Consider the following 17824-nt stretch of genomic DNA (forward strand, 5'->3'; position numbering starts at 1 on the left):
GGCTGGGACCAACCCGTCAGCCAGGGGACAGGCTACAGGGACGGGTGGTGCATTAGAACCAGGAACCCTACGTTGAGTTTCTCCTTAATTCGACTGGGCTATCACAGAGGACATCACCAGAGGGGAATGGAGGCACTGCTTTGCTGTGGCCTGTTCAGCATGAAGCCCTGTTGAGCAGAGCAGTTAACAGAGCGTGCACAAAGGCAAAGAGAAGAGAATCCTTGCTTGTAAAACAGGATTCGGTGCTCCTGAGGACATTCAGCTGTTCTGAAACACAGACACAGCTCACAAACCACCAGCTATGTAAGCAAAGGTTGGAAAGCTCCGAGCTGCTCCAGCCTAACCACACGTTGTGGAGGAGTGCAGCACACCAGAAGAGGAGAGCAACACAAAGCTTTTCTGCCTCAGAGCTAATACCTTCTGCTCTCTGTAGGCAAGGAGCAAGAGCCGGGCAGCTCACTGCCAGAGGTGGTGAAGCAAAAGCCACGGGAGAAGCTCAAGGTGCACGGTCAGCCAAGAGCTGCAGAACCGAGCGTCACACCTGAGACCGCCTGCCTTGAAGAAAAGGCCAAGCTGGAGGCCAGCAGAGATGACCACAGCAGACACAGCTGAGCCTTAAACTACAAAAGCAGCTACAGAAAGTTTACACTCCAGAGCGTGGATGATGTAACAGGAGCAGTGCAAGTGCAGAGATGTAATGGGGGAGACGACCACCAGTGACTAGAGGACAAGGTGCAGCAGCAGCTGCCCCTGCTTCCTGCCAAAACTATTTCATGCACATTTTCTCTCTTGCTTTCAGAACTTAACCTCCCTAAATCTCCTTCCCACAGCCACACTTGGTTGCTTTTTGAATGCACTTTTAGCACCCCAGCCACTGCGCTCCCCTCCCCAGTCAGGAGGGAAAGGCAAGGCACATTCTCAGGACCCAGCTGATGCAGAGGCCAAAGGAACCCCGCTCCCACATCCACCCACCTTGGTTTGGGGGGGGGGGGGGACAGGCACTCAGCACCCGTACCCCTGCCAGTTACGGGCCTCCCTACCTGATGTCAGAGCGCAGGAGCCCCCAGGGACGGCTGGCTGCCCTCCAGGGCTCAGGCCAGCATCATCCAATCCAGAGATTTAAAGCACAACGATTAAGATTTGTTTGGCAGCTGAAGTTATAAGAACCTGAATACCAGTAGATGGTGAATACTTTTTAATTCCTCTCATATCCAAGAGGAAAATCCAGGCTCCCCACTGTCACAATCTGCTGCATTTCCCTGGAAGCTAGTGTAGTTCCAGCACCCTCTGAGGATTCAGGAGGCAATGGGCCTCCAGGCTTATCGAGTGTCACACAATCCATATTAAATTCTAAAAGGCCATGATGAAGAGCAGGATCACCACGTGCACTGTTCTTCCTGCCAAGGTAGGTGCACTGTTAGTTATGACAATGCCTTACCCTCAAAGACTTTGGAACTGCGCTGAAATTGTGCTGCTTTACTAGAAGGTCTCACTCCATCCTTTGCATTTAAAGCACGGTGTGGGAGAGATCAGAACGACAGATCTTTTGTGTGTGAATTACAGAGCGAGCGATTGAGTGAAGTTTTATTTACTGAGTTGTCAAGCACAATGAATAGAGCAAGCCTGTATCTGGCTCCTTTTGTGGCTCTCTCAAAGCTTCCCAGCTCTGCAGAGAGGCACAATTCTCCCTGTGCAGCTGGGAAGGCAGGGGATGGAAAAGGGGCTTATCTACGGTGACAGCAAGTCGGGAACCTACTGGAACTGAAGGGCACAGGAGGAGCAAGTGGTCGGGATGACATGCTCTGCAGCAACACTGGGAAAAAGGGGGAAATATACTCGTGGAAAGTACCACAAATGCAGGAGGACCTGCATATAACAGCTCCAGAAGCCCAAAACAGCATATCTGAGGAAACCAAGCAACACTGCCCAGGGAGAATGGGGCAGAAGAATACGAGCAGAGATCTCTGCTTGTCCACACCACAACTACAGAGGATTGAACTAATGAGAAAATCCACCCATCTGCCTTTTCACTTCAAGGGGGTATTAGGAAGAAGTCCCATAGCTCACATTAGGCTGGCCACGAAGAATGTTTTAGTATCTTCTCATCTGGACAGTTTCCCGCACCAGGCAGAAATCTCCTCCAAGTTGAGAGCATGCAAGGGGGCCCTACTGAGAAAAATCACAGAAGTCTTAGCAGAAATTCGGTCAGATAAGGTTCCCACCAAATATTTAAGAGAAAACCAAATCACAATCAAGAGATGTAGGAGCTGCTGAGAGAAGACACAGCCCCTTCAGAAATTCTGATTAAAAAGCTCTCAAGGTATCTAACAATATGCCAACTCTGACATCTCTCCAGATCACTCATGTTTCTTGCCACAGAGAGCATGCCTGCTGGAAAAAAAAAAAGTTTGTAATCCATGTTCTGCTGGCACACATTGCTCTAAGTCCTTGAGAAAGGAGACAACCCAGGTACACAGATTTCCTGAGCTGAAGAGCATCACAAAAATATCAAGGAAGCCTCCCCAAGTGAACCAATTGGGATTTCTGCCTTGGAGATTTTTACTGTCTGGTCCACACTGCCAAAAAGCATGTCAGCCTTGGATTTGGACACTCAGACTGAATGCCTGGAGACCTGCAGCCAGTGGTGTATTCACAAGTCTTCTCTTCCCTGCCTTTGGTGCTGTGAGCTTACAGCAAGCAAGAGTGAAGAAGCTCTGCTCACGGCCCAGAAGGGAGACCTAACAAAACTGCCTTGCAATTGCTGGCAGCTCAGAACAATGAAGAAGTGGGATTTGTCCTGTGAGATCAGTTCCAAACAGAAATCACGGTCCGTATTTTTTTAAACCTGTTTGTTTGCTTGGATCCCCCTGACAGCTGTGAGAATCCCCAACAATGCGAGGTACCACACGACTGCCTGCAGCAGCAACCTCCAGATTCATGCACCTCACCTCCTCCTGTAACCTCTGACACATTTTCACTCCCACAGAGCAAAACTTACACCTCATGTTGACTGCTTCCTCCCCCTTCCAAACCCTTCCACCCCCAAGTCCAGCTGTATAACAGAACCAGCAGATGAGATGCTGCACACAGGGATTTTGAGAGAACAGGAAATAAATTCAAATTATTTCCCAAGTCTCACTCCTCCACTATCAGCTGAGAAGCACTCACCGCCTGCGAGGAGAAGCTCAGCCTGTGGCTCAAGCAGCTTCTCCCCAGACACAGTCCAGGCTTGCTGCTGGGCACCTTAATTAGCTCCCAAACCACCAGGGACATGCTGGTGCTTGGGAACCTGCTGAGCTGAGCTCTGTTGCCACACGCTCACTGGAAGCACAAAAAGATGGTTCCTGCTAGGAGTGTGCTGGGTCTGTGGACTGAGAAGCACCGAGCAAGGACCCTGGCCAACATGCCTGAGTCGCGCACAGCGCTGTCCAGTCCCCTTTCCTCAGAGGAAAGCATACAAGGAACAGCAGGATGCAAGTAGCACCGTGGCCCCAAGGTATTATTTCTGGTTACTAACAGCTGTGAGATAGCCTGCACTTGGAGGAGCCTCTCAACAAGACAACAGTTCTCTTCCTTCGGCACAGCTCTGCATGTTGCTTGGCAGTTTGCAGAGAACTGACGACAAACCAGAGTTACTGAGGAGCCACACAGGAGCTTTAGAAGGAACTCAGGACCCAGCTCTTCCACTGCTGCAGGCTGTGGCTGCCTGGCAGGCTCCAGGTCCTCTTACAAGTGATGAGGAGGGAGCCGGTCATGTCCTGCTGATGTTCAAAGGGGCCAGGAGTTGGTGTGGAGCAAGCACATCGGTGCCTCTCCCATCTCCCGTTTCAGGACAGGATCTGACAGGTCAGCTTTCAGGGAAGAAGGAAGTTGAACAAGCGTCCCAAATAACACAAAGTGATTTTTTATTGATAAAGCAAACACTAACAAAACGTAAGAAGGCCACAGACCCAGCTCTCAGTCAGAGTTAGGCAAGATCCAGCCCAAAGGAGCTCCCACGCAGTTTGGAAGTTAATCAGGTGCTCGGCTGGCGTGCTACAGTCACTGCCACACGTGCTCTCTCCTCCTCCCCGCCTCCACCCAGGATTAAACTTCCACTCCAGGCCGGGAGGAAACAAACACCTTACCGTGCCACTGAAACCTCGCCATCCACATCCTGCTCCAGCACCTGCAGACATCTAGCCTCAGCTGCTGAGCTTACTGCAGGGAGAGCTGCACTCACGACTCTAAGCGGGCTTCAAAGCTGGTACTTACACAACAGCTACAGAGGGAGGCACAAAGGCCAGAACTCTTATTAAAGACAGCGGGTTTGTCTGTTCAATGAAATCTATAGAATTTAGCTTTCCAACATGTGAACTTTGTACACTACGGTCCCTTGGGGACTGGTGTCTGCATGGATCAAAGCAGGCTTTGGCTGTAAAGGCTTGTGCCTAGCAGAACACAGCACTTGCCTCTGATTTCTTCACACAGAAGAAATCTCTCTGCACAAAGAATTCATATTAATCACCACAGTCACCAGCCAAAAACAGCAAGAGCACCTTTCAAAGGCCCTGAATAGACAGAGGCTATTAAATAACCAAAAGGAATACGAGTGCCGCTGTCTCTCCTACACAAGCTTTAGTGAAAACAGCCATGCGCTGAGCTACACATTTCACTTGGATTTCATTTTGTGAACCAACTATTCAAACCTCCACACGCAGACAAAATACATGATCTATTGCAGTGTCACGTCCACTGTCAGCCTGAAAGACTGTGGTAGGATGTTTGTAATGTGTAGCAGGCATTGCAAAATAAACAAGGAAATGGGTTTTAAAAATTCCAGTACACCCATTTGTGTATCAGCAACACAAACAGCACGGTCCTAAAAAAGGGCAAGGACTGACAGAGCTAAACTGGACTGTTTTCATTGCGTTGTCTCTCTATAATGAAGAAACAGTTTGGCAATATTATTAGGACACGAAAGAGTATCTTTTCTGCCCAAAGAGGAAACTCTTTGTCATAAGAATGGATTGCAAAACTCAGATCTCTCACATCATATTTATCATCAGCTCCTGATCTGCCTGGATGGTTCACGTCTTCCGAGCTGGCTGTTTTAAGTGCTTCCAGCTACAGGGCTGGTTTGACTTCTTCCCCTGAGGAAACAACCACTGCTGTCATGTTTTAACTGCACAATCCTTCCTGCTAGTCAGCAGGATACCTACAGCTGGAAAATTCCTGGGGGCTCTCCCAGGAACAGCCTAACAGTGTGCACATCGGGGCTTCTGCCAGAAAGGAAAGGATGAGTTCAGTGAGCAAACACAAAAAGAATATGAACACCTCTGTAGCCCGCTCCAAAAAACATACCTGTCCCCTAAAACCAATCTGAGGGCATGAACACGTGAATCATTCACTGCAGGGAAAGGCAGGCTGTGATGGGGAATTCCTTCAACTAACTGTTCTCTAGGAACTGCCGAGAAGTACTGTTAGCCCTGCAAGGACAATGCCACAGAGCCTCCTCTCATTTATCTGAGGGAAACTACAGGCTTAGCAAGTAGCTGATACGCAGCTTCCACAGCTGCGTGCTCATGCCTCCCCTGCGCTATGGCAGAGATTCTCACACCTTTTAGCCCACCCTGGTCACCCTTTGCCTAGCTCCTGCACGCACACCTCCTCTGGCCTGCCCAAAACCTGCACCCCAGAGTTCACCAAGCTGATCAAACCCAATCATTCACTAATCCCCCATCCCTAAAATATCCTTCTGACTCGACATCCCAGGTTCTCTGTCCCACCAAACGTCTTGCCAGGGACCCCATCCCTGCCCAGCTCGCTCCCAGCAGTGCAGGCCACAAGTCTCCAGCACTGCGTCATCCCAAACGCCATTGTTGGTCTCCTCCATTTGCTTCTCCCCAGGAGTTATTTCTCCATTTCAAGGCTCGACTTGTGAGAGCCCACTTGATCTACCTCAGCCAAGTGGCCTTCACGCTACCGGCACCAGCTGAGCCAGCAGCATCCTCAAGTCCCCTCCAACTCCTTGTCCAGGAGCACTGCAATAACCCAGGAAGTCTTTGCGTGAGATGGCCGAACCCCTCCACCAGAGGGGCAGAGCTGCCTCTCTGACTAGAAAACCCAGTTAGCGTCACAGATTCTCACAATAAATTTGTTTGTAAGGCTTTTTGAAGGTGACAGGTACTGTTTTGCCTCAATGCCATTGAGCTTTGTCCTCACGGGTGAGCAGTCAAGCAGTTACCACAGTGTCCCCAGCCAAGCTCTTCTCTGCTTTCTACCCAGCTGCAGGGAAGCTGAAGCCAAAGAAAAGGACAAACTGAGAAACATCACGCCCTCAGAGGCAGCCAGGTTACAGACTAACTCCCCAAGAACACACCCACCACTACCCAAAGATGAGGGTGGATCCCCAGGGAAGGCTGTGCTAAAGCACATTGGCGAGACTGCCATAGGGAACACAAGCCAAACAGGCACACCTGGCAACTTCCAAAACCAAAACCAATGGAAACAACCACAAAAATAAATAAAACTAAGGATAACGGGGGTCCTGAGCTGTTCAGAAGCAGATCACCACAAGTTCCCTGCCACTAAAAAGGCTCCAGACACAGGTAGATCTGGTTATCTTTTGGGTCATGCACCCATGGTCCTCTGAGAACTAACGTGTCTTCATATAAAGTCTTTGAGCTCACCCTAACTGGGAAAAGACATTTTGATGGTCAAAGCAGCGGGTTTAAACTAATTCCCATGTTGTCCAAGAGGCTTCTGCAGATACCTCCCATAGCACCAGAAAGGACTGGACATCTTTCCACAGGAATATGGCCACAGAGGCGTAGGCAGCTTTACAGCCACGAACAGCCACACATATGCTTCCTCCACACTTTACTGGTCACCTACGGCCCCGCAGTGGTGACAATCCAGCTCCCTGTGAAATTCGGAGTTCAGCCGTTCAGGACAAGAGGACAGTGGTTGGGAGCTACGTGCTACCAAGATCTTGGCTGGGAAACAGCGTAGCTGAACACATCTCCGGGAGAGTCTGCTCTGTGAGACAGGTCAGTACAGGCAGCACAGGCCCATACTGAGAAAGTCAGCAGCTTTTAAACAGAGCCCAAGCGATTCTAGGAGGAAGCTTCCTAGATTGCAGAAGCACTTCCCTCTGGTCACAGCTAGCTAATCATAAAGGCAGGCCTACAAAACACAGGCAATGCAGGTGCCGTGGCTCCAAGATGAGCAGAGGCTCTACAACAAGCAGTGCCCCTGCTCACCAGAGCCACCTCCCCTCCCAGCCCTCCTCCCACGCCAAATTGCATGAACACAACAATGTTCCCAGCAGGAGCTTCACAGGAGCAGGAGCGCTGATGCTATCAGGATCCCGGATGCTATCAGGTTCAGCAGTTCTTCCAGCAGAGAAGCAAGAATAACTCGTTTAGCACTTCTAAGGAGCCATGCTGCAGGCCAGGGACTAGGAGGAAATTTCTGCTTTAGACAATGGTCCAGAAAGTTTCTCCCATTTTAGGAATTAGCATCAATTCAGGAAAGTGGAAAAAAAAAAGTGTTTTGTTTTAAAGAGAATCTTCTTCACAAGCACTGGACACAGCAATAAAGTTTAGAATTTATACACAGTGCAGCTTTCTCACGTGCTTGTTCTTTAAACATAGGTGTTAGCACCAAAGTAAATGGAGAAAAAGGGAAAACTACCACCCCACACGGGGAAGCTGCATTCCCATTAATGCACTAAAAATGCACTTAGAGCTCAAAGAATGTAGCCCGATTTTTTTTTTTTTCCACTAGAACTTGAAAATAATAAATCAAGGTAATTATAGCACTGCCCTTTCAGAATTGCTTTGCAAAGCTGAAATCAGAGCTTCAAAAGGATTTTTTTTTTTTACTAGCAGCCAGCAAATCCAGAGAAGCAGAGATGCCTACTTCGGGCAGCTGCACTAGCCCCATGACGTGCTTCATGAGCCACTTCCACATGGAAAAATAGCCTGGGTTGAATTAAAGCAGCTTATAAAGTCTTTGTATCTCACTTCCCCCAGCCCTTATTACCTACACATCTGCATGAAATCAGGATCATGCCTTCCAAAAAGTTCACTGGCTTCTGGTGCAGCCCCCCACGCCCCATTCTTATGTAACATTTATCATCCAAGAACTCCAGAGCAGAAACAGACAGTTCATTACTCCTGCACGATGGGGAAATTAAAGTATAGCTTATTAAATAAAAGGCCAGCAGTGGAAGCAAGAGGGAAATCCAAGTGCCCTGACTTCCAACATAAGGGTTTTGTGCACTAACGGGGCAGCTCAGCATCGTCAGCCCCGTTCAGTTAGCAAGGAACAACGTCCGACCACTGATCCTGGTTTCGTGCAGAGGTAGGCAGGGTTCATGAACAAAGGCTTCTCCTCCATCATCTGAACAGAGATCCGTCTTTTGGTGAACCATGGACAGGGTGGATTAGAAACTTTGTGTTTTCAAAAACATTTTTCTCTGAAGTTAACAGTTATGTTAACTTCCAGAAACTCCATCCAGGAATTAAATTTACAGCTATGTTTGCTGCATGAGCTTTAAAGAACAGACAACAGAACTGGGGGCAGCCACTAGCTTAGTGCATGGTATGAAATTTCAGTAAAACACATTCTTAAGTGAACCAGAAACTGTGTTTTCGACCTCCAATTAACCGATAGAGTTCTGAGAGGAGAGAGCTACTAATTACAGAAGTGAAAACACAGTCCAGAAACAATTAGTTCTACACAATAATAGCTTAATGGAAGTATTACAGCTATTATTAAAGGCAAAACTTGTCTTAATAGCCTTTAAAAAGTCCAATGCAGAGCAGTTAAACCAACAAGAATGTTAAAGTGCTGGTCTTGGGTGATAAACTTATACTTTCCACCCCAGCACGGCTTGGTTAAAAAACAAAATGAGAAAACACATTTTTCTTTCAGAATAACATTTTAACACAAGAAAATGTAAAACAAAGAATCTGAAAGAATAAATTCAAAACCATATGCATATTCTTTCTAGACTTACAGTCTTCATAAAATATAGTACAAAGTTTGATCTGAAGCTTACACTGAGTTGTAAATGGAAATGTTTTGTTGTTACTGATCAGTGGCAACCAAATTTTCATTTGGGATAAACTAACAAACGAGTATGCAAAACAAGATTGAAATAAACCAGCAAGTCTTGTTTTAGATCACTTAAGCCATGCCTGAAGTTTGACAACATAAATGCATCCACCCTGGCCACAGAGGCCCTCAGCTCTCCCCACTAGCCCACAGATGGTTTCTTTCTTATTTCAAAGCACAAGGAATGCTCTGCAGGGCAGCACAAGGGAAACTGGTTGCCTGTCCACGCTGTACCTGTATTAGGAAAAGAGGACTTCAATCTCCAAGGCTGCCATTCCAACACTTCACTAGCACTAAATTCACAGGAAACCTAAGGACCTAAGAAACAGAACATGGAAACTTTATCAGGATTTCTAAGGCACCCATGCATGATGCTGATGCTGCATTCAGCTCTGCTCAAGAAAACCTGGATCTAAACAGAAAAGGTTTTCCGAGTTTGGTGAAAGATATTTTTCAAGCACTTAGAAAGAGCTAATTCACTACCTTCCCCAAAATAAAGGCAGCCACAGGCTCAAACGGAAGCGAGGGGCCTAAAAATCCTCGATCAGGATATCCTCTAGTTCGGAGGAATGCACATCTGGATGGGAGCACTGAGCTTGTCTCACTTCTAAAACTATTTTCTCATTGATCAATAGTGGGCTGTTTATACTCTGCATAAAGCATACAAGCCATTTTATGGTCTTCATACATTTCTCCCCGCTGAAACCTCTGAAAATCACTCAAATAAAACTTCACCTTACCCCCAAACGAAGAGCACAACTGCAGAAGCCGTCAGCACTGCGTGCACAGAGCTGCTGATCAGCCAAAAGCCTCTACTAGAAGAAGCCAAGAGCTTCTGCAGCCTGAATCTTCCTTTACCCATAGAACAGGAAGAATTCTTTAGTCCTATGGTTATTGGAAGCCTGCCATGATGTACCAGCAGCTCAAGGATACCTACCACACAGAAGAGTAAGTTTCAGCCACCCTAACCCTTAATACAGAGGGGAAACTTTGTACTCTTACTGGATACAGTGTCGATTGAAAGGGTTTAAACGTGGTGATTTAGAGAAAAAGGCTGGAAAATTTGTACAGATGCATTACTAGAATGAAATATATGAGGAAGACTCCACTGACCATGTTTGGACTGTTCTTTATACAGCTACCCAAAACAGTCTGTACCTAGCAGGAAACAGAGACAGGGCTGCTGGGCGGTAAATCCTCCTAACAGCCATCTCTCAATAGCCTCTTCTGAGGTGGTCATTCACGCCAGAAGGGGCTTTAGGTGGGCCTCATTTGCACACAGACTAACTATGTAAATGTCAGACTGAACTTCTCTTTGGTGGCCCAGATGCTCCCATCACAGGGAACACAAAAACCCAGTGACCCGGGTGATGTGGAAAAAACAGGTAGCATTTGAGGGGAAACGATGTTTGTTTGTTTGAATTTCATAAATCATCTTGCTTACAAAGCATACAGCCATGAGTTCCTCTCCTTTGTTGCACACAAAATGGTTTCCCCACACACAAAAGATGAACCAAAAAGGGAATGAGAGGAAATTGGCTATGTGGGGGGAAGGAAGTGAAAGCAATATTCAAAGCTATCAGAATATATCAAACAAAACTGAGATTTCACCTGTGGCAGCATTGTCTAAATGGTGATTAACAAGAGATGTTAGACATCCTTATTGCCCAAGAGCTCCTGTACCCATCCACACGCCCACAAGCCCAGGACTTACACGGCCATGCCACCGACAAACTCCTCCGTAGCCTGGCAGTAGATTGTGATGGCAACACGGGCATCTGCATCGAACGTGAACTCCAGGCTGTACAGGACTTTCTGCTTCCCGTTCTCCTCAGTAGGACTGTCAACATCATCTTTATACCTGAAAGACAATGCCAGAGGATTAAAACATCAGGCATTCATTAGTGACAAAGTTCACTCTGAAAATCAAGACAAAAGTAGTCCAATCTAGGTGTCCTGGGCAGGCAAGGCATTGCAGGCTTCCACAATGCCCAGGAGATTTCCATTCTTTCCTCTGAGGAAATTTCTTCCGAGATTTGTCCAGTTATTATGACAGGTAGTAAGTTATTTCTCCAAAGTGAATTGCACAGAGATGATGTTGAGGGATCTTCCCAGTCTTACAGCCGTAGAAAGAGCCAAGGTGACCTACTGAACATCAAACGTCAGGAGAAGAAACGTTCATGACTGAAGCTTACATACATTTATTAAAGAAATAAAAATTAAACATTCGACTGCAAAACTGATGCAGGATAACCAACTCAAAAATGAGTTTACAAGGTTTTTCAATAAACGTAAGGGGAGTCATAACTTGGATTTGGGCTACCGGACAGCTGGATCCAACTGTGCGGCGGCTGATCACCACCACAGATTATTCCTCCTTCCTGCCCCAGTAAAACAGGTGCTGTGAAGCGCACAGGCTCCAGGGCAGTGAGGTATGGCTATGGATGAGCAGTGAGCTATGGCGTGCCAATGGCCAGGGAGACCAACAGACCCTGGAACAAGCAGCAAATGCCACGTACCATGTGGAGAGCTCCCCTGCCCCTGAGCACCAAGCAACAGGGGGAGGATGTGATTCACTGGCAGAGCAGAAGCAGATTCTTAAAGGTAAGTTCAAATCCCACCGTAACCCTACAACTTCAGGTGCCACAGTTAGTTCGTGTGCTGTGTAGGAATGGTGGATGCAGCAGGCTGGCTTTGAGGAGCGTACAACAACACTGCTTTGTTGCCCAGCCCCACTGTCCATCAGAGGCAGCTTCGCTGCCAAGATGCCTGGGTCCACGCCAGGCAGCTGAGCTATTCAGAAGCTTGGCACCATCCCTGACTTCCCAGTATCAGGCAGCCTCTCCCTTCATTAAAGGGCCTCCACGAACATGCTGCACTGATGAAAAGAGCCAGAAATGGGCTAGGCATACCTCCATAATTCAATCTAAAAATTGTCAAGGGAGTCCGTACTTACCAAGTTCACCGAGATGTAATAACTGCTGCCTAATTAAGAGAGTTCCTGCATGACTTTTACTTAATGTGCTGAACAAGAATGAAATGTTCAGCTCCAGCAAATTAATACAGAAAGTGCAAAATAAAGTTCAAGAGCCACATAATCAAATACCTTACGTAAACACTTGTAACAACGTGACCTCAATGAAGCAGTATCTCTATGGCATACACTTGCATTCCTGTCTGAAGGAATTGGAGAGCTCAAAACAAGACTTTTGCCAGACATTCACCTACATCGGAACAGTAAATCAAGCTAGAATACACCCAACATGCTAGTATAAAAAAAGACAAAACCCAAGAATTGGTAGTCTAAACACCTGCAGCAGCCAAGATACAACAGCCAGTTATAGAAGAAGATTATTTTCACAGAAGCAAGCAGCATTCAGAGAGTAAAATCGTGGCACTTCAAGGATGTACACAAGCAACACTAGCCAGCAGTGCAGGTTTTCATAGAAAACACAGAGTGTAGCTTCAGCATTTTGTGCTGGATCAGCCCAAGAAGACAGAAGGCAACAAACCACTCACAAGCGTTACGCGTGTCCAGAGAAAGCAGCAGCACAAGCTGCAAATCAGCTTTCTCCACTGCCCTCCTCTGATCCAAGGTAGGCAGCAAAGGGCAAGAAGAGCAGATCTCCAGGCTAACAGACACTTGCCTGTTCTTCCAGAAGAAGTAGAGTAGGGGAGAACCAGCAGCTGTTCCAGGCAGCCACTGATGAGAGTTAGCTCATAGACCTTTTCTCATTGCACACGTGGGCAGGAAGGCATAAGATACAGATGAGATGAGATGTGCGGATAAATGGATTACATCAGTCTCAGGGCAATCACCAGATGAAATAAGAACTGGCTGCCATCTCTGTGAGCACTCGTTGCTGTGCCACGATGATCTACTCCAAGTCCAAAGACCACACTGAAGAAGAGTGCGAGCCGGGGTGCAACTGCTCCAGGAAACACACTGCCTCGTGAGCTGACCCTCCTGCAACTGGAAGCGCCTCCACAGCCTTCAAGCCAGGACCAAGAGGGGCACGAGACAGACACGAGACTATCTTTTACTGCCAGTGGTTAACAGCAAAACTCGTGCTACCCTCCTCTGAGGCTCCCAGAGCCTCATTCTGTTGGAATTTAAGCACTCACATGAGGCATCAAAGACTCAGAACTTTGACACCAATATCCACAGGATTTTTGCTTCTCTCCAAAGCTGTTTTAAATATTCAGGATTTGGCAAGGCTCAGGATTTTGTCTGGTCAGAGCAGGGCAGAAAGCCAGGGTGAGAATTTCCTCATGTTCTTCCACAACGCTCTGTACTCCAAATTATGGATCAACACCCTGTTCAGGCATGATCAACGGATTTTCAGTTAAACACACGCAGAACCTAATGGCTTGCAAGGACCAAATGGCTTGATAAACCATCAAAATCTACCTGGTACCTAAACCCTCAGCTCAGCATTACTTTATTTGGTGAAGGAAGTGAAAATTTAACTGCTTCTGGAAAGAATCTCCAAGGTTTAACCACCGCTTGCCTACAAATCCAGGTGGAGAGGGCACAAAGTGCCTATACATGTACAGAGGGAAAAAGGAAAAGTCTCCAGTCCAGATCTGTGGAAAAGCACAAGACGGACTGTGCCCTTGGGGACTGGCAATTAAAATCCCATTCTCGGTCTACATTGTTATAAAATGAAATAGAATAATGGTGGTGGTGCTGTCGTCAGCACTAACGCAGCAGCACAAGAGCCTGTGAGAGCCCACGAGGCGAAGAAAGGATCAACAGCACTGGGAACTGCAGGGATGCAAACCCTGTCAGGGCAAAGACACTGCCAAGGCACCTGGACATTACTTTCCAAACAGCCCAGGAGCTACAGCTCTGCTTGGGAGGACAGGACGTGAACTCACAGAAAGCAAAGCGACAGAACTGCGTGTACTACACCCGCCCAGCTCCTCCACTCACAGCAAATCCTCTCCCTTTGAAAAAAGCCACGTTCCCCTCGGCTCCCAACAGATGTTGTGCTGTGTATGCGGATGCTTGCAAGGAGAACGAAACGCCCTTTCCACAGCAAGTCCTGGGAGGAAAGGGAGACTTTTGTCTAGAGAAGCACTTCCCACCCTTTAGCTGAAAAAGCTGGACAGCATTCGGAGCAGTTCATCGGTGGTTACTTCTTCAGACATCCTGCCTTCTTTTCCTGCTCAATCAGTTTTGAAACCACTGGTATTTAAAAAAAAAAAAAAAAAAAAAAAAGATAAAAACAAACTCGTGTTTTGCATTGTTATGACTCAGATTACTCACATTGTGCCGTGCTCTCCGAATCACCTTGGCTGAGAGCTGAAGCTGGCCCCCTGCCAGTACTCCAGCCCGTAACACAGAATTCAGAGCGACTCGAGGGCCGTTGAGAAATGCTTTGGCTGGCCACCTGCCCAGCCGCCCTGACCAAAACAAAGCGCTGTGTGCTGGGCCCCAGCTCCTCAGCCATATGTTTGGAAGCGGGCAGCCCAAGGGCTGTGTCAGCCATTGCACTTAACCCAAATTCACATTTCTGCTGGTGCTGCTTTAGATCTCAGTGTTCCGCAGTGAAAGGTAACAGATCTCCAAGATTACCCAGGCCTGCTAACGGGACGCAAGCCATTTAAACAAGCACATAACGCTCCCACCAAACTTTATCCTGGCAGCAGAAGAAACCTGGGGAAGTTTCACTCAAGACCAATCAGTCTTCCCAGCCAGTGACTTGCACCAGAAACGACTTGCTGGCTTGCACAACAATGCAGAATGGAATCTGTCTGCACGGTTTATTGACCTGACTAGTATCTTCCATTTGTGCTAACGATTCCAGGCAAAAATCAAGGTTTTGTTTACCACTCCAGTTTCTCCTGTAGACAGAGCAGACACTGGTTCTCTCTGGAACTACAGATTACTTAAGTCCAGGGATAAGAAGCACGTGAACTACATGAAAGCTCTGATGAAACAAAGATTTGGGATCCAGCTATTTGTTCAAAACCTTATCAAATGCAGTTTAGCATTTGTCCCCCTGGACACCAATCGCTGGGTTAAATGAAACAAAGAGTTCAGGCAGGAACAGTACCTCACGAGACGGAGAGAGTCCTTGCGGATATTCACCAAACTTCTCAGCGTCTTCACAGGCTCATGTGGAGCTGGAGTTACATAGGGAAACTGAAATAAAAATGCAAATAATTGCCTTATTATTGCGCAATTGAAGGTAGCAGCATGCTACCTGACAAACAATTTACCCCAATCAAGGAACACCTCTAAGTGTGCTCAGTACAACAGCAGCCACAAAGAACAGTAATAGAGAATTATATTTATGGATAAATAAAGCCTGTTTCTGAGTGAAAATCGTGCCCTGGCCCAGCAGTAGTTCAAACCAGGAGTACAAGGGGCTTTCACAAGCTCTTTTTCCGCACTCTGAGTTTGCAGTGTAGAAAGCCTTGCTCTCATGAGCTTTTATTTAGCTTTTATTTCCACTAAAGAAATGACCTCCAGCGTGAGCAGCAAAAATGCAGCTTTTACGTGTGTCACAGCATGCAAACAGCGATGTGGCTGCTAATCAGCATGCAGAAGCTCTGGATTACCAGGGAGGGCTCTTTTATTCTGAAACAATGAGGCAAATGTTCCGGGGGAAAAAAAGAGAGAGAGACAGGAACAGGGGTCTCAGTCTAGTTCACAGTCAAGAGACCTTCTCTTTAAATAGAGGAGGACCTGGCTTCGGGCTGGAATTCTCCACGCTGGTCACAGGACCCCCACGGAGGTGAGCTGCGTGCTGTGGGGCCCACCACCCTTACAGCTGTGCCTCCTGCCTGCTCGGGGCACGCTGAGGCAGAAACGTGCGCTCACACAGCTGCCAAACCTGGCAGGTGCTCAGACTGGGAATGCAGGCACACTCCTCCTCAGAGCAACAGCCCGACACGAAGGCAGAGCTCTGGGATGGGCTTTCAGGCTGGAGGTTACTCTGGACGTAACCAGCAGCTGCACGAGGGTTGTGGTCCCTCGAACACACAGCTCTCCAGGACACAGCCCTGCAGCACTGTCCGCTCAGGGCTCAAAAACGGATCGGTGGGATGAGAAACAGAGACTGAAAGAAAATGTGCTGGTTCCTGACCAACATGAGAATGCCACAGAAGGTCCCACGGCACAGCCACAAGCAGCAGAGAATTGCCAGGGTTGGCTTTCACTTTCTTCGCAACCTGACTGCTCAACGCTGTGGTCAGCGGCACTGCTGCACGCAGAGCAGTCAAGACCTCAGTTATTCAAAAAAAGAGAAATTGGCCCAATTCCACAAAGCAGCTTTGCTGCTGCATGTTCGAGTGTCTTCTCTTGAAGATTAATCAGAGCTGCCAAAGGGCATTAACTTCACATAGGCAAACTATACAGCACAACAGCCTCCCTCTCTTAAGCCTGTTTGGCAAAGGTCCCACTGTGTCAGTAGTACTCTCACCCACTCCCCTGTGAAGAAATGATGAAATTCAGAGCAAGGATGTCTGCAAGGAAACCCAGGCTGAGACATGCAGATAACTGAACTCTGAGACTCCCAGGTTAGTCCCTACAGCCACAGGCACGGGGGATATTGAACCAAGCTGTGTCTTCTGCTTTCACTGGCAGTCACAGAGCAAAGGGAAAGCGGTCAGCTTTTAATCGCTGCCCTGCACGCAGACAGCACAGGGTGTTTGGCGAGCACCCCCAAGCCTGCACAGCACTGTTAGCACAGAGGAATTCCCACGTAAAGTCCCTCCTTCCTAGTTCTGCTGCTCACCTGCACTTCCTGCTTAAACAGGGGCTCTGCATTCTCACTTGTCCTTCCCTGCGGAGCCCTCTGAAATAACCACGGTCTTGAGAAGAGAAGACCAAGGGCACAGCCCTTGGATAACTCAGAAGGGAGAACGTGCTCATCCCCGGTACAAATTCAAAACATCAAGGCATCCTGCCTCAGTTTCCCGCAGCTGTAAAGCAGGATGAGACTAAACTCCCTCTGAGCTCTACGAGCACGAATTAACCAATATTCACAGCTTTTGTGAAGATGAGAGCCATTACATCTTTTTTTTCTTTTTCATGTTTTGAAGCTGCAGAAACATCTAGGAAACAGCTGGCAAAGCAAGCAGCTCTTTTCCCTTTCCTCTCCGGGACTCTGAAAACGTCCCCAAATGGCTCCTACTCGGTCACCTTTTGTTTTCAAGCAATTCTGAGATACAAAAGAAACCTCAAACATGACCCTTTACCTGCCCCTCACGACAGCGCTACCGCCTGCTCCCACAAAACAAGCAAATCGCTGGAGCAGGCAGCTTTTTCTAGTCTCATAAGACATCTGTGAGCCCCAAAGTACCTCCACGTTCCAACTGGGAAATCGGAAGAGGAGGCTTTCTGAGCAAAAAAGTGTAACATGGACAGAATGCAGGAACTTGCCTGAACGGGTCTGTTCCCAAGGAAGTTTAGATCCATGTTCTCACCAAAAAGGTAGCCCTCGGGGTGAGGGGTGTCAAACTTCTCGCCTCCCATAAAGAAGTGACTTGCAAAGTAGTTTCCTAGAAAAAATAAAATAAAATAATAATAAACACCAGGGAACAGAAGGGCTTGGACCTTATGATTTTCCCTGAAGGGTTTTTGTTTGGTTGGTTGGTTTTTGGGGGGAGGGGAGGGTTAAGGATTGAGCCAAACATGCATTCACTTCCCTAGGTGCAATGCACAGAGAGCACATTTATTTTAAAACGAGTCACGGCAGCAGCAAGG

The 17824-nt window shown here is 47.6% G+C and overlaps 1 protein-coding gene across 4 annotated transcripts in view; it reads right to left on the minus strand.

Moving 5' to 3' along the window:
• Positions 1 to 17824, minus strand: part of MGRN1 (mahogunin ring finger 1) — a 51021-nt gene that overhangs the window by 28867 nt on the left and 4330 nt on the right. For all 4 annotated transcript variants that reach the window (XM_084537147.1, XM_084537148.1, XM_084537149.1 and 1 more), the window contains exons 2-4: positions 17501 to 17619; positions 15168 to 15256; positions 10820 to 10966 (exon numbers count right to left, since the gene is read on the minus strand). In XM_084537147.1, the coding sequence (XP_084393273.1) occupies positions 10820 to 10966; positions 15168 to 15256; positions 17501 to 17619 (355 nt within the window). The remainder of the gene's footprint in view (positions 1 to 10819; positions 10967 to 15167; positions 15257 to 17500; positions 17620 to 17824) is intronic.

This window comes from Aythya ferina, assembly GCF_964211825.1.
Source record: "Aythya ferina genome assembly, chromosome: 15".
NCBI lineage: Eukaryota > Metazoa > Chordata > Aves > Anseriformes > Anatidae > Aythya > Aythya ferina.